This window comes from Emys orbicularis, chromosome 1 (assembly GCF_028017835.1).
Source record: "Emys orbicularis isolate rEmyOrb1 chromosome 1, rEmyOrb1.hap1, whole genome shotgun sequence".
Classification (NCBI taxonomy): Eukaryota; Metazoa; Chordata; order Testudines; family Emydidae; genus Emys; species Emys orbicularis.
Genome location: NC_088683.1, coordinates 250,891,273 through 250,916,038, shown reverse-complemented (window position 1 = coordinate 250,916,038; position 24,766 = coordinate 250,891,273). Strand labels below are relative to the sequence as shown.

At 43.9% G+C, this 24,766-nt stretch overlaps 1 protein-coding gene across 1 annotated transcript in view; it reads right to left on the bottom strand.

Moving 5' to 3' along the window:
• Positions 1–613: 613 nt before the first annotated feature.
• Positions 614–24,766, bottom strand: part of IL1RL1 (interleukin 1 receptor like 1) — a 30,046-nt gene continuing 5,893 nt past the window's right edge. The window contains exons 2-11 of the mRNA XM_065423327.1: positions 23,948–24,018; positions 21,436–21,634; positions 20,949–21,123; positions 20,691–20,859; positions 15,799–15,870; positions 14,787–14,919; positions 14,541–14,698; positions 5,609–5,752; positions 3,641–3,799; positions 614–960 (exon numbers count right to left, since the gene is read on the bottom strand). Coding sequence (XP_065279399.1) covers positions 614–960; positions 3,641–3,799; positions 5,609–5,752; positions 14,541–14,698; positions 14,787–14,919; positions 15,799–15,870; positions 20,691–20,859; positions 20,949–21,123; positions 21,436–21,634; positions 23,948–24,011 — 1,620 coding nt within the window. The 5' untranslated portion in view covers positions 24,012–24,018. The remainder of the gene's footprint in view (positions 961–3,640; positions 3,800–5,608; positions 5,753–14,540; positions 14,699–14,786; positions 14,920–15,798; positions 15,871–20,690; positions 20,860–20,948; positions 21,124–21,435; positions 21,635–23,947; positions 24,019–24,766) is intronic.

Sequence of the window (24,766 nt, the reverse complement as noted above, 5' to 3'; positions counted from 1 at the left end):
CCCCTCCTGCACCCCGACCCCCTGCCGTACCCTGACCCCTGCCCTGAGCCCCCTGCTGCACCCTGCACCCCTACCCCCTGCCCTGAACCCCCTGCTGCACCCCGCACTCCTCTTGCACCCCAACCCACTGCCCTGATCCCCCTGCTGCACCCTGCATCCCTCTTGCACCCCAACCCCCTGCCCTGAGCCCCCTGCCACACCCTGCACCCTGACGCCTTGCTGTACCCCTCACCCTTCCTGCACCCAACACCCCAACTCCCTGCCCTGAGCCCCCACCACACCCCACACCTCTCCTGCCCCCCCCTGGGGGCAGGGAGGGGGCAGAGTTGGGGTGGGGATTTCGGGGAAGGGGTTGGAATGGGGGCAGGGAAGGGGTGGGAAGAGGCGGGGCAGGGAAGGGGCCTCATGGAAGGGGTGGAGTGGGGCGGGGCCGAGGGCGGCAGGGGTGGGAGGTGTTAGTAATGCGGCCCTCGGGCCAATGTACTAGTCCTCATGTGGCCCTCATGGTCATTTGAGTTTGAGACCCCTGATCTATATCTTGATATTTACAGAAAGCAAACCAGAGCAGACAATTCAAACAGACAAAGTAACAGTATTTAAGAAAACTACCTATTTACACTGCATGGTTGAGTTGTGAAGGCTTGTGTCTCAGTGGCATATGGTACCTCACAAGTTTCCAGAATTTAGAGTTGGATGCATGTGGGCATTCTTTGTGCTTCTCTTTCCATTTTATGGTACCTTGCTGCTTGATGATGTACCTGAGGGATTCTTGCAAGCCCGCATAGTTCCCAATTGTCTCCATTTCAAGGAGGATCACCTTTATGTTGTTCTGAATGAGGACACTGTATAAGGCAATCTGATGTTCATAACCAAATTCCTCACACTGAATTAGCTGTGGTGTTAGAATGATTATCAGTCTCCTGCTCTTCTGTATTCTCATTTCTAATGCATTGGCTGCATCTAATAATGTGCAAAAAAAAAATCACAAGATTGTGAGATTTCTTTTACAGACTCCTCTCTCCACTCAACATATATTTTCATTGAAAATCACCTCTGTCTCACTTTAATCTGAATTAGTCTCTCATTATGAATAGAAGCAGAAAAGCATACCGTAATCAAGGGGTTTATTTCAAATGCTCTCTTTATTTGAAACCTTCATACACTGATGATTCTTAACTACTGGTGCCCACTATTTAGAGGGCATTTCTAATTTTGGTGCTTTACATAGTTTTGAAAACCTAAGGTAAAATTCAATGGATAATTGAGAATTATATCAGAGGTTCTCAAACTGATTCTCATGGAGAACTGGCTGGCTATATGCAGCTCTGAACTGCATAATCAGCCTCTCACATATTTCTTTTCGGGAATGCAGACATATGGTACAGTCAGATTAATAGGCTCTCACTCCTTCGCTACTCACTCCTGGGATTCTGGGAATGATACAAGGATGTTGCGGCATTGGATATGTGATCCATATCATACCAGTCATTTCTATGCAGAACTCTCCACAATCTATGGGAAATTCTGTTTAAAAATAGATGGAACAATATGATCCAGTTTTATGAAGAAAGAAAAAAAATTAGTAAATGATCCAGTGCACACACATAGAGCCATACTTTGCTCCTAATCTGTGTGTTTAATTTCAGTAGAAGTTGTGTACAGAGTTCAAGGACATGGTGTGGGCTTTTGTGAATATTATCAGAATTGGGCTGACAAAATGAACACAGACAAATCCATATTAGTGCAAGAAGCATGCTGTCTAGTCTACAAACATATGCAAATCCTAAGGAGACATGCAATAGCTGTGTTTTTTATTAACAAAAATCACAGCTAAACTACTGTAGATCTGAGAGCTGAAATTTCATTTTGGAACATAGGATTTGTCAAACCAGATTTGACCATTGATTCACAAAGTCCAGGATCCTGCTATTATCAGAGATCAATATTTGACATTTCACAGGAAGACAATATTCCCCTATCATCGGCTGGGGTCATCCATGTGTGCCCTCAGCTGGCCGAATATGGACCTATTGGTCCAGTCATGACTATACTTCTCTTCAAGTTCTCTTCAATTACTGCACAGAAACCTTTTTTCTGTTAAATAACCCCACTGCTGGTTTATTTATTAACATTAGAGATAACTCAATCCATCATCTTTAAAGCAGACCTTTGTCATCTCCTACGTCTCCACTCAATTACCTTTTCTGGGATGCAGTCCTCAGTTTCCTTCCCAACAGTCAACTGGAAATAATGTTCTCCAATCACAGGAGAGGTGTATTCTTTCCCCCCCCCCCCCCCACTATTTGAATCTCTGCCCTCTCTGGGCCTACCTTCTTTCCTGAAGGGTTTTCAAACAGCTCCCCACTGTTCTTTTTCTGGCCCCTTCTTGGAGTTCATCTTTCCATACAGCCTTTTAAAAGGGGCCAGACACCCTGTGGCACTCCCTATGCATTTGACCAATTATGCAACAGTATACTGTATTTGGATAAATAATTTCTTCTCCATACCTACAGAAAATGCCTTATAGAGTGTGATTTTATTGCCCTTATTTTATCAATCATATCTGTCTAAGTTTACCAGCCAACAATTATCCAATGCTTGTTTTAAATCTAGTCATAGCATTTGACTTTTCCTATGCAACTGTATTTCAGTGATAGAGAGTGCCAATGATGAAGGGACTGAAATCAACTGGAGTCTTACCTCAAAGTTTTCCAAAGACTAGTGATTACATCAGTCCTTTATTACATGGCCAATGAGTATTTGATTAGTGATTTATAGCCAGATCCTGCTACCCTACTCATGCAAGTTATCCCTCAGGAAACATCAGTGTGCATACAATTATGAGAAAGAGCAGCAGGATTGAATCCTAAACTGTTAGTCTGTGATTTTTCCCTTTTCGGTTTCTTGTAAAGCTGCTCACATTGGATTTAGCTGTGGCTTTGCCACAAGTCCTGAGTCTGCTTGTGAGGCACTGTCCCACAAGCAGACCGTGAACCAGATTGTGCCTTTGGGTATTTCTACACTAGAGCTGGTGGTATAATTTCTGGTTTGGCTGACAAACCCGCACAAGCTGTGATTGAGCTAGAGTGCTAAAAATAGAAGTGTAGCTGCTGTGGCATGAGCACCAGGAGAGGTTAGCCAACACAAGTACAATCCCATCCGAGACCCCAGGTATGCACTCTAGGCAGCTCATCCTGCCACCTGTGCAGCCATGGCTACACTGTTATTTTTAGCACGCTAGCTCAATCAGAACTAGTGTGAGTATGTCTGCCCAAACTGGAATTATACCTCTAGCTCCAATGTAGACACACCTAAAAGAGTCAAAATCTAGTTCATGGTTCCCCATTTCTTCAGACAGGTGGTAAATAATTTGTGCCTCTAATCTGCAGATTACTGTCCCTGGCACATCAGCCAGCAAAAGCTACATCCTGCGGCTCTGCCCATGTGCTCCTCACCCACCTGTGCAGAGGGAGAGTAGCAGCTCCACAGAGGCTACTCTCACACACTGCTGCCCACAATGTGAGTAACCTGCACAAGAGCATAAAGAGACTCCTTACTCCCCAGTGTGGGCTGATAGCTAGGATCACAAACCGCCCCCAAACCACAAGTCATTCACCGCAAAATGGCTTTTGATCCTTACCTTCACCAGGCAACATGTCTCGCCCATAAATACACAGTTTATATCCGTGTTTATTTTCTAGAACATCTGGCAAAATCTGGTGAACAAAATATTCCACAAAATTAGCTTCATTAGTGCGATTTTTGGGATAGATAACATATGCATCATATATCTTCCCATCTGCAAGTTGAAACAAGGGGAAAGCACATTGCTGTTAGTATGGATGAAAAGTAGTTATTTCAAGAGTTAGAAAAGAAAAAATAATCTTTTGAAATAGATTTAATTAGACCTTTCTGTTAAGCAGAAGCTTGTAAATCAACATATGGATATTTGTAAACTAAAAAAAATGTGCAGCAATATCGTTGGTGTTTTACCATTATGGGTGTCATGATTTAGGCCCTGGTCCTGCAAACACTGACGCACATGTGGAAATTTACAGCGCAAAAGACTGTCTCCCTAAATTCAACAATCCAGACTAGTCATATGGTAAGAATTAAACAAACCAACACATGTCAGCATGAATCCAATATAATTTTCTGCATTTGTTCCTTTGGTGGCATCATAAGCCAGTAACATCCTTTGACATGCTGGGACCAGACAGTACATTTGAAGTCTTTCTGCTTGTGGAAATTACCCCTCACTCCCATGATATCTCATGTATCTGTGTGAAGGTCCTGTTCACTCAAGATATGGTGTCGCAAACACAGCCAAGGCCTACTTCAAATTCTCCATTGTCTCTGTTATGCCAAGGGTGACTAGATGTCCTGATTTTATAGGGAAAGTCCCGATTTTTGGGTCTTTTTCTTAGATGGGATCCTATTACCCCCCACCCCCGTCCCGATTTTTCACACTTGCTGTCTGGTCACCCTAGTTATGCCCTTCATCTCCTTCAAACATCTCTCCCTTCATCTCCTTCTCCCCTCTAATCTTAGTCATGTTTGGTTTGTTGCCATCTCCTCAATCTGACATCTACTTCCTCTCCTGGACTGGTCTTTCCTCCTTTGACTTCCTCCTAAACAGGGACTCTGTTTCCTCCATTTTCTTTTTTCCATTTTTAAGTTTCCCACCTGTATTTAACTGTAAATGTACTTAATGAACTCTGTATGGTGCTTTGGGATATAAAGGAAGGTGTCATGCAAAAGAAAAGTGAATTGCCTTAAGTAAAATAAAATTAGATAGAAAAGAAGGTGCATGAAATAAATGAAGACTTGCCAGAATTAACTCAGTGCATATTAACAGGTTGGTTTTACACAAATTTTCATTATGTTTTGCCATAGAGCAGCAATGACTATATCCTGAAGTTCTTCACTTACATTACCTGTTAAATAAAAAGTGCCTTCTCAAAGGAACCTTTTACAAAACAGTTACCTGTCTATTATTTATGTATATATTTTTGTTTTGATTTATAAAAGCTGTTCTTCTATTAACAGGTGCCCATTGTACGCTCTGGGCACGCTTACAACAATTAATATTGATAGCCTTATTTATCATATTTGCACTGTCCCTCTAGAGTATTAAACAAGGATTTTCTTTGGCTTGAAATGCTTTTTTTCATACTACACTAATAGTACTTACACAGAGCCCATGAGAACAAAGGGCTTTACACGGGGACTGCAGATGGTTAGGGAGCCTATCTAAATCTAACTGACCTCGAGGTTAGTATTTGTACATCAAAATACACCCCCCCCCCCTACTAAATTTAGGAAACAGCCTTCATATTTTATAAAGGGCCTGGTTCTCTACTGCCTTGCCAATTAGATGGCCTTTCACACTTGTGCAAAGTGAGCATGCAACACTGTGAGATCAGAATGTTACCACTTTACCCTTATGTTGCCTGGGTATAAATGACTTCACAAGGAGTAACGGAGTGGAGAATCAGGCCCAAAGTACATGGGATGCAATAAACAGTTATGCAATTAAGCCATTTCAGAGCAATTTACCTCTTCGGCTTCCCCCCTCCCCCTTATCTTTTGCATAATTCTTACTCACCATCCTGGGTTTTGTAGGGTTTAAATATCCGCTGACACAGTAGGACAATATCAATTCGGAAAAACTGGTAAAGTATGAGCAAGAGGGCTATTATACTTAACAAAACAAGAATCCCTATTGTTGTGTAGGTGCTGTGATTATCTCCTGCCAAGAAAATAAAAAAGACAGTATTAGTATTAAAGATGCTAGTAGCTGGGCCCTGTCCTCTGCCTCTCACACAGACCCTGGATAGGATGTTAAGGAGTAAAGGGATTAAAAGAACCTCCCCCAGTGAGTGGTAGCTGATGCGTCCAGAAGACCCCACCTTCAGCTCCATTCCTGGAGGTTATGTCAGGGACTGTGTGGTGGGAGTGTTATAGTCATTGCATTGAGGGGGCTCCCCACACTGGCCTGCCTCCCATATGCCATTTCAAGGCTGGGTGAGGTTTATAAGCTTTTATCTCCAAGGTATAAAGCCGCTACCATACTAAGAAGGCCCCCAACATTTGCCCTTTCCCATCAGAGGTGAGATCGGGGGTGGAGTGATTGTAGCTGCTTTGCAGAGAGGACCTCACCATCAGCCGCACCCCCTTCAGGTGACATCAGGGGACATGGAGTGGGGAGTGTGGGATGAGGAGACAGCAGCTGTGCTAAGAGAGATCCTGCCTTAGATTAATGTATTTTTTGCTATATCTCCCCTCAATACAAGCAGAATAACAATGCTGAGCTGCATCTAGCAGGGGTTCTCAAACTTCATTGCACCGCGACCCCCTTCTGACAACAAAAATTACTACACAACCCTGGAGGGGGACTGAAGCCTGAGCCTGCCCGAGCCTCACCGTCCTAGGTGGGGAGGGGACCAACGCCAAAGCCCTAGAGCTTCAGCCCCAGGCAAGGGGCCTGTAACCTGAGCCCCACAGGACTGAAGCCCTTGGGTTTGGCTTCAGCTGCGGGCCCCAGCAAGTCTAACGCCAGCCCTGGCGACCCCATTAAAAAGGAGTAGGGATGCCAACCCTCCAGGATTGTCCTGGAGTCTCCAGGAATTAAAGATTAATCTTTAGTTAAAGATAATGTCATGTGATGAAACCTCCAGTAATTCATCCAACCAAAGTTAGCAACCCTAAAATGCGGTCATGATCCAGTGTGGGGTCCTGACCCACAGTTTGAGAACCACTGATCTATACACTCCATGCATCTGAAGAAGTGAGGTTTTTTACCCACAAAAGCTTATGCCCAAATAAATCTGTTAGTTTAAATTCTATAAACAAAAACTATTTTCTTGCTTTCTCTTTTATGAACCTATGCTCTTGTGTTACATTTTAAGCTATAGACAAGGCAAATTTTAGTAGAACATCTTAGCCTTCTCCAAGGACATTGAGCCATAACTTAGGATCAAAGTCTTTCCAATCTTAGGCAGCATTCTGATTGCACTGAAAAAGGAGTGCTAGCTCAGTAAAGATTGAAGATTTGGCCCTTGGTATACAAGTTTCCAGCACAAATATATTTCTGCCAAAATAATAATAATAAAACAGACAGAAATTGTTAAACCACTTTCTAGTTCCAAATATTTAAAATAGTTTCCAATGTGATTTATGATCCACCATTTTTCATTATAACAAACATTCACTGGCTAATTTATATCACTGTCAAGTTTTGTTTGTACTTAAATCTAATATCATCTTCATGCAGCAAATTGACCATGTTGTATCTAGCCAGTACTAAGTACCTGATTCTTCAAGAAACTTTGCGCAGAGAGAGCGCCACAGCAGTCAATGGGGCTCCATGTGGGCACAGGGATCCATCCACCTGGTGCCATTGGGAGGACTGAGGCTTAGGGATTCACTTTCACCCCACCAGTCTCATGTACATTTTAAAAAATGATGGAAGAAACACTGTCATTTCCCAGGGCACAGTTACAGTTATAGTGTGTTTTGGGGGAGCAAATCTAGCCCCCCGCTTCATGTAGCAGAACTGGATGTACCTCATCTGCATGTCATGGAGCCCTGGCTCTACGGCAGTGCATAGGGGTGGTAGGTAGGAGAAAAATATAGGTCGGCTTTCCCATCCTACTTGCCACCCAGGGATTTGGAGGGATCATGAGAATAAATATCTGGCACAGACTGATACAGCAATTAGGCTGACGTAGCCTTCCTGGAGCAGCTCCACAGCCTGGAGCAGATTTGGTAGGCCACTGGATCTGGATTTGGCTCTGAATTAATTAGCTAAAAGTAAACATTTGAAATGGAAGAGCTTGTTTTATTCCTATTTACAGTTTCATGGTTTCTTCAGAAGAACGTGAGCCAGAGAAAGACAGTGCACTAAGGGGCCATTTAGAGCAGGAAAGCAACCTAAAAGCATGAGCCCCTGAGAAAAAACATTCAAAAGCCAGAAAAATAAAGGGGCTGAAAGTACGTCATCCTTTGTCCCTATATGGCTGGGATTTAGAGAAATCTGACGGATTCTACACTCTTGATTTTGTTTTTAGGATTCCTACTGGGTACAAGGGACATGAAACAATCAGGCATCCAATGGCAACAATCCTTCTCATTAGTCAACAACAATACATAAAGATATCATATAAACAATATTATATACAAATATAAAGATTGTTCTGCCCTGAGGTCTAAATGTCTAAAAGACAGCTAATAAAAAAATTGGGCCCTAGCATCCCAGTTCAGCAAATACAGGAGCCTTATAAGGAGCTGTTGACATCTGTATTTGTGCTGGATACACAAGGACTGTTAAAAAGGTCATAAACTTCCTGTGTTTATGAAGTATACGTATCAGACAGAAATCTCCACATTGGGCTTCCTGGAACTATGGGTTCAATTCTCAACAGGGCTGATTCAGCCTCTTGTCCTTGTGGGAGAGAGAAACTGAGTTACATGCAATTTCTGGGCAGGGTACTTGTGAAGACCTTGTACAAGACGATTTAGGTGTTTCTCGTTACTGAATTATTACTTTACTTCATCCTGCTAAAAACAGCACATTAATAGGTTTTTGTTGTTGTTGGGCTTTTTTAAGTAACAGCTAAAAGCTGTGGGAACATGGCATTGCTGGCTCTTTACAAAACAACACTAGGAGACAGGAGGTGATAAGACGACAGAACAGGGGACTGGAGAGGGACAGCATAATGGAAACCAGCCAGAAGATATTTTATAACGGCTTTTGCCTCAAAATTAGAAAGAGATCCAAGTAGCAAAGTTTGGATCCATGTCTGCAATTCACTTCCAAATCTATCTTCCAGAGATAAACCTGAGTGCCAGATTCAGTCCTGAACTTTCCCAAGAATTTGAGAAAAAATGAAGCTGGTGTTCTGGAAGTAGGCCCACTTCCACTCAGCATGATTTTGGTGTCTACAGAAGTAAATATTTTCTATAGCAGAGAGTGCACAGAGGAAAAGATTTTTTTTCCACATTATGGGCCTGTCTGAGAATGAGGATAAGAAGACACCAGATCAAGATGAAGGGAGAAATGGAAGATATCACTGAGGGCTGTCTATGACGGTAAAGCCAGAAATGTCCGGGGTGGAACATCTCTGAATGGGCGTGAGGGACAGAGAGATGCCAGAGGCAACCAGTCTGTGAAGAGACAGGGCAGAATTAAGAGGTATTCAGGCACCCAGTCTGCAAACAGGAAGGGATACTGAGATTGGCCTAACTGTGGAAGAGGAGCAGGAAAGGGGGATTAAGAGATGTGAGGAATAACCTGCCATTGTCAGTGCTCAGAGACCAACACTCCATAAACAGACATATAGACCAGATAAAACATGTCTGTGAATTGACCTCAGAGGACATCAGAGATGGCTTGTCTGGGAATGGGGAGAACATAAGAACGGCCACACTGGGTCAGATCAATCGTCTAGTCCAGTATCCCGTCTTCCGACAGTGGCCAATGCCAGATGCTTCAAAGGGAATGAACAGAACCTTTCAATCACTGAGTGATCCAACCCCTGTCATCCACTCCCAGCTTCTGACAGTCAGATACTGCCAGAGGGAATCTACTGCCAGAGGGAATCCTGAGGATGTGGTGATTGCCCTCTCTGGAACAAAGGAGAGGAAGATGGGAGCATCTGGAGGCAGTGGAGCAGCCTGTTGTTCCTGTGAAAAGGGGTCAGGAGACATCAGGAACATCTTTTTTATGACCTGGGCTTGAGAGAGGAGGAATCAGAAGATATCAGGGACAAACCGTGAATGTGGAGTATGGGATGAGACTTGGTGTTTGTAGTAGAAGTGTTTGGGCCTGTTGATTGCATGAGAAAGGAGTCTGGTGTTTGTGGGGTAAAGGAAGTAGGAGAGAGTGGGATGGAGGAAGGGAGCAATATTCACGTGGGAGAAAGAACAGTGTGTATGGGGTGGATTAGAGATAGTGATGGAAGGAGAAGGCTAGCTTGGGAGGAAGAGTCACTTAGAGGAGTAGTAGTGGTAGAAGATACAGTGTATGCTGGAAGAGCCATACCACATAAGTAGAGGCAGATGGTGGTTAAGGCGGGGGGAGGAGGGTAGAGGAGTAGGAGGCAGAGAGGTGGTTGAAGGACTCGAGATTCCCAGGAGCTCCTCATTAAAATTCTGGTACTAAAGTGGAAGGATGGTATGGGCAATTTCCCTGCCACTGAAAGAGTTCACCCCCTTCTGGATACTTCCAAATCATCCCAGACAGAGCTGACTGCATGGTTTTATGTCTGTAGTGTTGTTGTAGCTGTGTTGGTCCCAGGATATTAGAGACAAGGTGGGTGGGGTAATATGTTTTACTGGACCAACTTCTGTGTAAGTTCAAAAGATTGTCTCTCGCACCAACAGAAGTTGGTCACCCTGTCTCTCTTACATACTATTATGTATAGCACCAGCAGTATGCAAGGAGCTTTGGTGACATAAGAGGTGTCTGAAAAGCTGATTTATTGCTTTTGGAAGGCACTGGGTTGCACCATGCCCCGGTCATTAAACAAACTAAAAAAGAAAAATCTTTGGGACAGACACCCCAAGCCCTCCTACAAATCTTCACATACACTTCAAATCTACATACATTGTGTATATTCCAAGGGAAGGAAATGCAAACATTTCCACTGAAATGAACTTAATCTAAGCATGTTTGCCAAGAGGTGTCAGCTCCTTCCTTGGCAGTGATAATGAGAAAGCACTTCTGTTTTACCTGGGGGGTGGGGGGGGCAGCTGGAAGAATAGATTTCCCAATCCCTCCCCACTCCTGTTTGTGAGCACAACCCTAACCCCTTTGTCACCCTTCCACCTGCTAATACAAATTAAGGGGGACATTGTATTTAAGAATAGTCTTGTAGTTAAGGCAATTGACTGGGACCGAGGAGATCTGGGCTCAGTTTCAGCTATGCCACAGACTTCCTGTGTGACTTTGGGCAAGTCACTTAATCCCTCTATACCTCAGTTCTCTTTTTGTAAAATAGCACTTCTTTCCATCTTGTTCTCTGAGGCAGGGACTGTTTCTATGTGTTTGTACAGTGCCTAGCACAATGAGGGTCTAATCCTCCACAGAGTCTCTCAGCACTCCTGTGATACAAATAATAATTGTGAAAATGGCGGCACATCACCGGCAGAAGGGGACTGTGCGGATGGGTGGGAAGAGCCACTAACAATGGGGTAGCAGAGGGCACTGGGAGGCCTGCGCAGTGTTGTGGACAGTGGAAGAAAATGGTGAAGGAGGGTGATATTGGATTTGTTTAAAAGTCTGCTTGTTTCAGGAAAAAACAACAAGGGAGACATTTTACATGACTTTTATTGCAAGGTTATAATTCATCTGGTACAAGAAATCCCTACTGTATCAATGATTAGATTTAAATGCCAGCTACTGTCATTTCACCATAAATATTGTTGAGCCATATTAGGAAGGAGGGGAGGCAGCTACAGCAGAGGATAAGCACTCCTGGAGGTGGTACCAGCAGTCAAGAATGACAAAAGTAGGGATCTTGGCGATAGCAGCAATAGACAGAGGGGGACAGACATCACACACACTGGCAGCAGCAAAGTGGGCACATTCAAGAGCCTTTCATGAACTATTATAGATGACCTATGGATAAAAACAAAATAGGATTTGTCTACAGCAAGGACCAGATACTTAATGATTACATTGCCCAGAATTCAGAGAGACAAAAATTGTTCTTACACTGAAAGTCAGATACACAGCTAGTCATTGTTTCCTTCATCCAGCTGTATATGAACCACAACAAGAGACATATATTACCATACCTATGGTTAGCAACATTACTGCAGGGGCTGCCCCACTGGCTTTACTTTCCTTTGATTGAAGGTACACACCCACAAGAGGTCAATCCAGTCCATAGCTTAGGAGTGAATTCCTCATTGGTACTAAGCTCACACACAGCAGTATCTCCGAGTAACATTTCCTACCATCTCTGGATGGCTAGGAGATTCCATCCCATCCTGATGGAAGATGGCCTTGCCTCAGTTTCATCACCGTATGTCTTGGACTACCGTAATGCAATATATCTGAGCATGAAGCCAACAGCCCTTTGGAAACGCCAGTGACACTGAAGTACATCTCCTCAGCAACATGGGATATTTGAGCATATCAAACCTGCTTCCCATAGATTATCAAGTCAAGGCCAAGGTCCGATCTCCAAGGCACTCAATGACCTGCACTTAGCATATCTAAGGGTGTGTCTACACTGCACTCTTCTTCTGGTGGGGTGTAGTGTACATACACGCATAGTCCCCAGAGCACAGGTATAAATAGCAGTGTAGATGGTGAGGCACAGCTTAGGTGAATAAAGACAAACCTGAAGGGTGTGGGTACATACCTGAATGCATACTCTACACAGCTCTCTACTTGTTCAACCCATGCCTCCCCAGCTACACTGCTATTTTTAGCTGTGTAGTGCCCACTGCTTCCCCACTTCTGGAGCCTTTCTCCAACCCAGGAAAATACTCCAGCAGTGGGTATGGGGTCCAGCAGTGGGGAAAGGCTCCAGCAGTTCCATGCTATGAGGAAAGACTCCAGGCAGCAGGAAAAGTCTCTGACAGTGCCCCGCTGCCGAAGCCTTTGCCCCACCACAGGGAAAAACTCTGGCAGCGGGGAAAGGCTCTGGCGGGGGGAGGTGCCTCACCGCAGTGAAAAGCTCTTGTAGTGCAGAGTTGCTAAAGGTTTTTCCCACTACCTCCCCTCTACCAGAGCCTTTCACTGACATATGTAGCTACACACCAGAGTGTGGACATGGTGTGCTTTTCAATGCGATGTGTAGCTACGCACACTCTACATGTCGCCGCCAGTGATGTGCAATGTAGATGTAGCCTAAAAGATCACCCAAAGCTCTGGAATGGAGACCATAATTAAAAGCTTTGCTCCTCAGGCACAATGGAACTTTCTATTATAAAAGTCAAGCTCACCTGTTCAGGACAAAGAACTTTCTTGGGGGTTGATCTGGGACTGTGGAACAAACTCCCCCAGGAGCTAAGGACCATCCCAAACCTCACTACCTTCTGCTCCAAGTGCATGGTGCACTGCTTCAACCTGCCTTCTCTCACATACACATTTAGCAGCATGTACACGAAAATAACAACAACCCCCAAAGTGGCACCCTACAAAAGCAAACCACTGCACACACAATTCTCCCTTGGGGAGAGAATGCAAGTCACATGGCTTAATTCACTTCTGGAAGGTGTGCAGTTACTAGGGTGATGAGGGTGACATAAGAACCTGACTAGAATAGAAGAGAGGGAAAGTGCAGTCCTTTGTCTCTACAAGAACTGGCAACTCAACCTTCAACTTTTTTTTTCTTAAAGATTTTGTGTTTCCTGACTTTGTCTTGCACTAGCAGCAATAGTTTATTTTCAAAAAGCGATAGAAAGAGTATTTGAACATTGCTGATAACAGAAACGGAGACTTGTATCAGAGCTATGCCACACACTGATCTATGACTCAGATCTTGATCCTGGAGTCCTTCTGTGGTGAACAGCAGGCTGCACGGGGCTGTTGTGCTCAGCACATGGGCAAGTGGTTGCTTTGCATAGATTCAAGGAAAGTTAATCTTGCCACAAGGAAAGAGTGATTTGGCAGCGACATTCTCATGAATGCAGAATTGGATCCCCAGCACGTAGGGTGACCAGACAGCAAGTGTGAAAAATCGGGACGGGGGTGGCGGATAATAGGAGCCTATATAAGAAAAAGACCTAAAAATCGGGATTGTCCCTATAAAACCGGGACCTCTGGTCACCATACCTGCATGTCATTTTGAATCTCTCATTTACACTATACATGCAACACTCCACACTTACACTGAGCAGAATCTTGTCCCTCAGAGCAGTGGTTCTCAACCAGGGGTCCAGGGCCCTCTGGGGGGCCGCAAGCAGGTTTCAGGGGGTCCACCAAGCAGGGACAGTGTTAGACTCGCTAGGGTCCAGGGCAGAAAGCCAAAACCCCACTGCATGGGGCTGAAGCCCAGGGCCCTGAACCCTGCCACTCGGGGCTGAAGCAAAGCCTGAGCAAAGTAGCTTTGTGGGAGGCCCTGTGGCATGGGGCCCCAGGCAATTGCCCTGCTCGTTACCCCCTAATGCCGGCCCTTGCTTTTATATGCCGAAAACCGGTTATTATGACACAACTGGGCCTTGAGAGTTTTTATAGCATGGGGGGGGGGGGGGAGGAGGGCTCAGAAAGAAAAAGGTTGAGAACCCCTGCCTCAGAGCACTAGACTCTGAGGGTGAAATCCTGACCCTAGCAAAGTCAATGGGAATTTTGCCAGGATTTTATCCTAAAGCTTCAAGACCAGATCTCCACAAATCCACCAACAAAACTCTCCATATTATAGTTTGTGTATATATAGTTGTATACTATATATATGTTGTATAGTTGGACAATATGGGGTGGCAGTGGGAGGGATGGTACTTTTTTATTTTACTTTTGCCAGCTGAAACAAACAACCACATGTTTCTGATTCTTCAAACTGTATAAAAATTGAAAGGTACCTTACCCTTACAAGGCACTTTGAGCTGTAATGTCACCGTGAACATTACATGATCTATTTCATTTAGTGCTGTACATGTGAAATTCGACAGAAGATCCTCTTCCTTTACTTCCTCAATAGTTAAAATGGACTCTCCATAATATTCCCGATCACGTCTCATAAAACTAGTAGAGAAAGTTGTTACTGTTAGTTGTTAATGGATAGGCACAGCTTGCAAAATATGAAAACTATTTCACATGGTGCTGTGCTTACAATTGATGGTCTTCATGAAACCTTGAAATATTGAGATATTCAGCTTTGATTCCATTAACCTCCCATGTAACAACGGCTATATTTTGCTTCCCAATCCCCAGAAGGGCTCCACAGCTAATGTTCACAGGAGAACCTAAACAAAAGTCAATGGGATTTTGTAAATAATCCTTGACACAAGCAAAATTCCAAAATAAGAGTTGTACTGACTTGCACCAAAATAATGGAAGATGTGAATTAAAACTGATTTAATTATATCTGAAAGTTTGTGTTGGCAAGGCCTAAAATAAGGTTAACAAATCTTACACTTCATGGCATAAACTGGTAATGTGCAAGGGAGAGAGAGGAATTCTAACATTCCTGCAAATAGGGAATGATAGATTCATTATAGCAAAGAGTTTAGAATATTTTATTTTTTTAAGTAAATTAAGTGCTTGCAAAAGGTCTATCTGATGTCCTGGAAAGGTGGACAGAACCCACCTAGAACTAAAGGTCCATCCCCTTAATCAAGGGAGCAGCCACAGGAACTGGGATCAACTAAATCCAGGGGACAAATAGTAAGGGGGGGCAGGAATAGGAGTGTAGATCATAGGTTTAAAACAAGGGAACCAAATGGGGACACTGAGCAGAAAACCCAGACAGAACCCACTGCTCTGCACAAAAGGTGCTAAACTGACAACCCGGGAGAATGAAATCCTTTAGCACAGAAGGCAATACAATCTATCCTCACACTCTGCCCAATGCACCCAAACTATGATTAGGAAGCAATATGTCTAGTGGTGAGAGGAGAGCTTAGTTTACATGATCTTTCCTTGGCCTCTCTCCTGAGAATGGCCCCAGGAGTGTTAATTAATGCCCAAATAACCCACTAAATGGAAATAACTTTCTGTCACTATGGAAGTCTAGTAACCTCAAGGTGAAGAATTCTATCACTAATTCTGTTATCAATCCCGAGTTAGGCAACCCACTGCGGAACGTAATTTAAAAATGGTTAAGATAAGAAGTTGATACATACCAAACTCCACTTGTATTACAGCATTGTCTGTTGGATATTGAATTTTGGGAGGTATAGGTGAAGAAACTTGTTCTGAAATTAAGGCAAAAGGAAAGCAAGTATCAGACATGCTTACCACATTCTCGTTATAGTTTACCGTGCTAACCTTTTAGCACTGCAGAGGCAGAAATGCAAGCTAACACCAGAACACCAGTGGTCCATATATTTACTAGAATTATCTGACTTTGCTCCCATGACAACATACTTTAGAAAATCTGCATATTTGTATTACGTGCAAAGGTTGTTTATTAATTTTTGTTGCATTTTTACATCAATATTCATAAATAAGGGGAAAGAAGAAAGAGAATCTTTCTAAAGCATCCGACGAAGTGGGCATTCACCCACGAAAGCTTATGCTCCAATACATTTGTTAGTCTTAAAGGTGCCACAGGACTCTCTGTTGCTTTTTACAGATCCAGACTAACACGGCTACCCCTCTGATACTTTCGAAAGCATGTTGCTTTAGCTACTTGATGAAGAAGAAAAATTACTTATGCACCATCATGTTTTCTCACCTGTTTACATCGCTCATTAGTAACATTTAAATCTTTTTTAAAGACAGGATGGGGAATTCCCTCAGGCAGTTGAGCAAGGGACTATTGCCCATCACTTCAGCTTGATAGACTCCTTTTCCTTGACCTTTTAGCAGTGATGGCACTTTTCCTTTGGGGTAGGTGGCAATTCAGATCTCCAGTAATAATGCTACTGACATATTTATAGGTCCACATTTTCCAGTGTGCAGGCACAACCTGTGCACAGCTGCAAACCCCTGACTCCAGCTTTCACAGAGTTTAAGGCCAAAGATCATCTAGTCTGACCTCCTATATATCACAGGCCACCAACGCCACCCAGCCACCCCTACACCAAGCCCAACAACCAGAATTAGATCAGCACACTAAGGCCTCAAGCAGTGGTGTAGCTACAATGATGCAATGCATGTTGTGCAGTCGTGCTAGGGCCCTTAAGGTTATGGGGGCCCAACCAGCAGAGGCCGCTATACCTTAGGCACCATTGTAGTTATGCCATAGTCTACACATAGGCAGACTAGGCAGCTGCCTACCAGCTGGTGGGGGCTCTGAGGAGTAGTAAGCAGCCCCCAGCTGAGTCACTAGAGAAGCATTCCTACCTCCTCCCCCTGGGCTCCCCATCCCCAGTGTGGGTAAGACTGCGGCTGCGGCCAGGGCTCAGATGCTGAGCAGCTTGGAGCTAATCCTGGTGGCACCGCGAGCACTGCTGAAGCTTCACATTGCACCCAGTCCACACCTGCTGCTCAGTGCCCATCCCCCATAGGGCCTACTGCCCAGGCAGAGGCCACGGTGGTGGCTACTTCAACAATGAGGAGCTCAACCGGGAAGGTATGGGAGAGCGGACTGGAGGTTGCTGGGGGCCAGGCAGCGGGTGCAGGCTGGGATGGGATGGGGGTGTGGAGGTTCCCACTGCGGCTGAGCTGAGCAGCTCCAGGGCAAGGGTTTCGAGGGACGGGACACCCCTGCCCCAGGGGATGGAGGCTGGGGAAGGGTTTTGAGGGGGGAGATGAGGAGCGAGCCCTGATCAGAATTAATCGGTTTTCACTGATAGAATGTGTGTTTCTCCTAACCAGGCTAGATTCACTGGTGCACTCCAGCTCCTGCGCAACATTTTGACAATGCAAAACCATCATCAAACTGGTTTGACCAGACAGCTAAACTGGGTTTCTGGAGTGGCCCTGAAGTAGCTGAAGCATACCAGTAAATCTTGCCCCATCTGGGATAGGATCAAACCCTATCTGATTAGTGAGTGTATCTTAGAAGTACGTAGAAGATGTTACAGATATTGGTGGGAGCTGACTTTTTATCTAGGTCAGGTAACACTTCTATTGTATGGAAGCAGCTAGACCTTAAGGGCCTGACTTAGACAGTAATGGAAAATGGAGTAGGGATCATGAACTTTGAAAAGTGCTGAAGAGGCAGTTATTTTAATACTAGGTTTTGGTTTTCTAACTGAATGGCAGCATGGATCCTGGTGTTTGGTTTCTGGGACACAGAGACCACAAAATTTCCTGAGTGGTCTGTAAATTGGTGATAACTCTTGTTTGCATTTGATGCCCAGCTATGTGATTGGTGAATGCAAAGCAAATGTTATTAGTGTGCAAATTGCCAAGTGTTTCCTTGGCAAAACTGTGGGTTCAGGATTTGGGGCTTAATTCCCCATTGCATTCCTCCCCTTTAACAGCAGTATAACAACTCCATTCCTTTAGTTCCAGTAGAGCTGCACCAACTTGAATCTGGAGTAACACAATATTGACTCAAGCTCTTGGGCTTTTTGACTAACTAGATGCCTGCTTTGGATGTGGTTTGTTAGTTTAAATTTTGGCATATCAAAACTGAGTTATGTGTGGTTTATGTTGATACAATATGTGTATTTATTACTAATGTGGGAAGTCTCAGAATTGTTCTTGCACAGATCTCTGTAGCGGGGTGGACACCCCACTCCTGCCCGGAAGGGTTAGAACAGCCCAGGAGTGGGCTGCAGCTAGGAAAAGAGAGGCTGATTGGGAAAGCAGACACAGCTGTAGCCAGTGTAATCAGGGCCCAATCATAGCGGTGGGCCAGAAGAGCACACACTCTCTATCTAACCTCTTGAGAGAGAAGGACCTGGCTGTCTGGGAAGCTGAGGAGAGTACCTGAGGTAGAGCAGTGCTGGGGAAGGGCAAAGGGAGCTGGGGAGCTCCAGCCTAGCGAAGCCCCAGGCTGCAGGCCTAGTTAGGGGCCCACAAAGGGTACTAGCAGGGTACCTGAGGTTGAGCAGTGCTGGGGAAGGGCAGAGGGAGCTGGGGAGCTCCAGCCTAATAAAACCCCAGGCTGTAGGCCTTGTTAAGGGCCTATAAACGGGTACTGGGGTTGCAGAGGTGCAGCCCAGAGTAGGCAGAGGCAGCAGGTCCAAATCCCCCTTGCCGATGATGAGTGGCCTTTACAGACTGCAGTCTGCCCCAGTGAGCGGGGGCTAGCTGATGACTGGCAGTAGCCACTGAGGCGAGATGGGCATAGAGGGTTGGGGGTTCCCCTGGGAGGGACACGGGGGCCAGTGACAGATGAGACACCGGTCTGCAGAGGGCGCTCTGGGCTGGAAGAGCTCATTCCCAGGATGACCAGCATGAGGCGCTGTGCCGGTGAGTCGTCACCTCGCTACAATCTCCCATTAGCCTCTATTTACTGGTAAAATGTTAGGTTTAAAATATGGATGCTGTATCTTATGGTGACATCACACACAAGAACTACCAACATGAGATCATCTCTGCAGGGCTCCTGCACTATAAAATTTTAGCACTGTACTGCCAGTAAGAATTTTGTACAAATGTGTAAATAATGTGTAGATAATTTGCAAAAATGTGTAGACATAGCCTGCATATTGTGTTTGTGTATTTATGGATAAGATGGATATGTTTTGATTTTCCATGAGAGTAAAAGTAAGCAAAATTTTAGATTTCAGAATTAGGAAGGGGTCCCTACTCTATTCTTGCACCAGGACCATCTGGGGCCTTGCTACGCCCTAAAGGATTGTGGGTATGTAGTGAATGTACCTGGAATGGTCCCTCAGAATTGGTGCTAACTACTTATACTAAATAATCTGTTCCACCTTGCATTTTGCCGAAGCTGGGAGTACCTTTCCCAGACCTGAAGAAGAGCTCTGTGTGGCTCAAAAGCTTGTCTCTCTCACCAACAGAAGTTGGTCCAATACAATATATTACCTTATCTACCTCGACTCTCTAAATGATTGTGTGTCATAATCAGAAAATACGAGGAACTGAAGTGCACCGGTGCCAGAAACCCCTGCAGTGGCAGGGAATTAGTTAAGTGAGATATGCCCAGATGATCATAGCAAGTGAACCAGGCCTGGTGCTGGAGAAGGAATATGCCAATTTGTGCTGCCACGCTGACCTGGGGGGAAATTCTTTTCAGACCCTATATATGACAATCAGTTAGACCTTGAGTATGTGAGCAAGACCCACCAGCCAAGCACCGGAGAGAGGAGAGAATGCTTGGTACCATCTCAGAGCACCTATCCTCCCTCTCCAGTGTCCCATCCTCAGCTGTGGCCATCTTTTATGCTTCAGAGGAAGAAGACCCCCCCCCCCCCACCATGCCACATTCCAATGAGGATCAAAAACAAAACAAATTCAAAACTTCAAATGTGGCTGCAAAATGGAATTGTTGTCCAGTCAGCTCTGTCCTTGACCATGATCACAATGATGGGCCCTCCTGATAAGACAGCAATCAAAAGTGTACCCCAAATTCCACTCCTGTCTCATGAGAGGCCCCCACACTTTCAAAATAATGAAGACTCACGCATCTACTAAACTCAAAATGCATCTACAAAACTCAAAACGTTTCCCTCTGTGCATATTCATCACCTCAATCTTGTCTGAGTTGTCTGTCATATACTCACCAAACAGCAAAGGGGACAGAATGGAGCACAACCAGAATAGCCCCAAGAACAGCAACGTTGTCATCACATCCAACAGCCAGTGTTATCAGAGGCTGCTGCTGGGAGATTTAACGTGGTCAGAAAGCACAATTCAGGGCCAAGGCAGTGTTGGAAGGCAGAGAGATTATTATGAGATGAAAATAACAGGAGTACTTGTGGCACTTTAGAGACTAACAAATTTATTAGAGCATAAGCTTTCGTGGCCTGGCTCTGTATCTCAACTTTCTCCATCCACAAAAGTCTGTTGTAAGCAGCTGGTCAAAAGCTTCATTATCAAGGAGCAACGAATTAGTGGATAACCTTCTTCTCTCTAATTATACACATAATTCACTTTGTAGCAAGGCAGGTAGTGATCCTTATCTTATTGAGCAGCAATATGAACATCTTACCTTTAACTATAAAGGGTCTTGTCGCCGATACATTATATACATTTCCACTGTGTATACAGGTAAAATAGCAAGTATAATGTCCTTCGTCAGTTTTTTGTGGACGTTTAATAAAAAGATACCTCTCTCCCATTGAATATTTTTCACGTGGTCCTTGGAGAGGTTTGCAGTCCTGAAAAATAAGACACTTTCGTCACTTGGCTGTACGTAACTTAGAATAATAATCTGATTTTCATTGATGTGGTTAGTGTTTTTATTTACCTTATACCACTTGACAATAGTAGCCTTCTCATAATTGTCAATCGTAGGGCAAACAATTCTTCCAGAAGTTAACGTTCCGGTGTCATTTGGATAACGTATCTGACTTGGGAAACAAATACCTTGTTTGTGTAGATACACCATCACACTCACAGTGGACTGTTTTGTATAATTAGAACTTTAAAAAAAAAAAAATAAAAACAGATCAGACACAGAGGGCTGTGGAATATTTCTAAGGATTAGCTAGAAATAACCTACAATTTCTACGGAATGTTATTTTTGCTTTATACATATGCACATGATACTATATTTCTCTTGCAGTTAAATGTTGGGAAAATGACCACATAAAAATAGCAATTGGTGTATATAAAAGATTCAGGGATTCAGCTGGATACCATGAAAATAAGTGAGATTATACAGTTTGGGATTATAACTATCCATCTATGCTTATTATAGCCTTAAAACTTGCATTTTTCAATGTTCTGCTTACTAGTGTGTAACACAAGTGTAGTTTCCCGAGTCCTCTTTTGATGTTGGCAGAAACCAAAGAAATCGCCCAGAGGAATGTATCCGTCCACCCTCTTCTGCAGGAATGAGCTGGTTAGTTTGTGTGTGATACCATTTGACAGTCCTATTTTGACAGTCTTGGGGACACTTTACAACCAAAGCCTCATCTTCCATTGCATGAACTGGAAAAGAAGAAAATAAAAAGTTCCCAATGCTGGCTGGAGAAGAACTACATGGCAAAACTATGGATAAAATCCTGGCCCCATTAAAGTCAATAGGAGCTTAGACATTGACTTCAAAGGGACCAGAATTTCACCCTGTGAGTATCTGACATTTTACATGTTTAATAGGAAAATGCAATAAAATTTCAGAAGGAGCCATGCTGTTGTATGATCATTAATGCATTATATCTTGGGACACTCATCATGGGACAGTATGATGAGGTATAATTTAGACCATGTCTACACACAAAACTGTACCTGTTTAACTAAAGGTGGAATTTTAAACCAAGTTAGGTAAACTGGTGCAACTTGGGGACGGGGGCGCTCCAATATCAGTTGATACCTGGCTTTTGTCAGTTGTACCAAGTGGAAACTAAACTGTTATAAACCAGGTTTAAGGTGATATAAGAGTAACCACACTCATAGACTCATAAACTTTAAGGTCAGAAGGGACCATTATGATCATCTAGTCTGACCTCCTGCACAACGCAGGCCACAGAATCTCACCCACCCACTCCTGTAACAAACCCCTAACCTATGCCTGCGTTATTGAAGTCCTCAAATCGTGGTTTAAAGACCTCAAGGTGCAGAGAATCCTCCAGCAAGTGACCTGTGCCCCATGCTGCAGAGGAAGGCGAAAAACCTACAGGGCCTCTGCCAATCTGCCCTGGAGGAAAATTCCTTCCCAACCCCAAATATGGTGATCAGTTAAACCCTGAACATGTGGGCAAGACTCACCAGCCAGCACCCAGGAAAGAATTCTCTGTAGTAACTCAGATCCCACCCCATTTACACAGGGAGTTGCATCAGTTTAACTAAATCAGTATTAAGTTGAATTAATGAAATTTTCAGGTGTGGACTAGCTTTTAGTACATAAGTGCAAATCCAAAGTGACATACTCTTCTCATTAACACATGAGCATACAGCATAGCCATTGCTACAAATGCTTCACTTCAAGTTCAGATTGCATTTGTGAGTACAACATGTTTCCTGTGAGCTAGAAAAAGGAATTTAGGCTGGATTTGGTATGAAACTAAATTACCAGAGCACATTATAGTGGACAATAGGATTGCTTTATGGTTTTAGTTAATTGATTAGCAGCTCCATGAAGTAACAAACACACAAGGAAACTGATTCTTACTCTCATATTTAAATTATGGAACACTAGCAACAGCAGACTTTCTGGAGTCAGCACAGGGATTAATTTAGCCCCATTCGATTTTTAATTCCTTCTAAATTTTTCTTATCATGAATGATATAATAAGTTATTTATAGAACTATGTGAGACAGAGAGAAGTCCAGAATTATATCAGAATCAAATAGTCAAAAGTATGGTCATGAATTGTTCACCAGAAAATTCAGTGAAATTGAAAATTTTCGTGGCAATATATTGGTTTTCAGGTTAAAATCCCTGCTCTGCCTGATTCAGAGCAGGGACTTAACCTGGGTTTCCCACATCCCAGGTGAGTGCCCTAACCACCAAGTTCTACATTCACACTCTCACTCTTTGGCCCAAGGAATATTTAATTATTTATACAAACTGGAACATCTCTAAGAGGAGCACTGTTTTTCACAAATAATTTTTGAGACGGCTCAGTTTTGTTCCAATGTGGAATGAAGGCACTTGTGAAACTTCAACATTTTTCACAAAATGGAGTTCCAGTTCAGCAAAGCACTTAAGCATATGCTTGACTTCAGTGAAACTTAACCATGTGCTTAGGTGATTTTGTTGAACTGGGGCCCACAATACCAGTTATCCATTCATAAAGCACCTTTATCTTCCACCTGCATAGCTACCACAAGCAGATGAAGGAAGCTTAGGCCTTGTCTACACTGGCACTTTACAGCGCTGCATCTTTCTCGCTCAGGGGTGTGGGAAAAAAAAAACCACCCTGAGCGCTGCAAGTTTCAGCGCTGTAAAGTGGCAGTGTAGACAGTGCCCCAGCACTGGGAGCCACGCTCCCAGCGCTGGTAGCTACTCTCCTCGTGAGGGTGGGTATTTTATAGCGCTGGGAGAGCTCTCTCTGAGCACTGGTGCCACAACTACACAGCCACGTTAAAGCGCTGCTAGTGAAGACATACCCTTAGTTTAATATCGCAGAGACGGGCAGTGGTTGATGTATTTCAATAACCTTAGGCAATACTATCTGGGACTAATTATAAACTGTGTTTGGTGGCTTAAGCTAAAGCAGCTAGTTTTAAGTAAAGTGTCCATTACTTGGTGACATTCAAGCTATTTCTGTAGAACAGACATATTTGTAACATGAGACTTACATGATTCTGATGTCACGGAAACTGAGAGGAAAGTAGATAGCAGGATCAACTGCAAAAGGCCCATCACGATTCTAAATCAAGAAATAAAAAGAAAGAGTGGGATTTTGCAGAGTGCTCTCTTCCTGCATCCACAGTACTATCGCTGGAGTGCAGATAAAGATACACATCAATTAAGAGATAACAGTATAGGGGGATGATAAACTGAGTCATACAGGCTGCTGACTGTATAGTATGCTAGTTCTGCAGCTTGATTTATAGCATTTGCCTCATAAGCTAATATGAGAGTTAGATTATGTTGACACTGCCATTACAGTGTTAGTTGCTCACAGCAGCGTTCCTAGCCTCTGTTTGCCAGAAGCTGGGAGTGAACGACAGGGAATGGATCACTTGATGATTACCTGTTCTGTTCATTCCCTCTGAAGCACCTGGCATTGGCCACTGTCAGAAGACAGGATACTGGGATAGATGGACCTTTGGTCTGACCCAGTATGGCCGTTCTTATGTTTATGAAAAAATTATTCTTTTTTGCTAATATTTCCCGAGATTGGTCTCTGCTAAAAGGTGAATTTGTTCCAAAATTTTGAGCAAAAGCTGTTTAACAGTTCTTGGCTTATCCAAGCATGAAAAATATCTCTATTCTAATGAAGGCCAAGATTGCACCCAACCCCATGCGCTGATGCATAACAGCGGGTAAGGCAAAGGACCCTCCAACTCTTGTGCTTCTCATGCAGGGTGGTGTCAGCCTCAGCCCTTGCAATTACCTAAGCACAAGAACTGTGCAGGATTAGTGCCATTAATGGCATTAAGGAATCCAAAGAG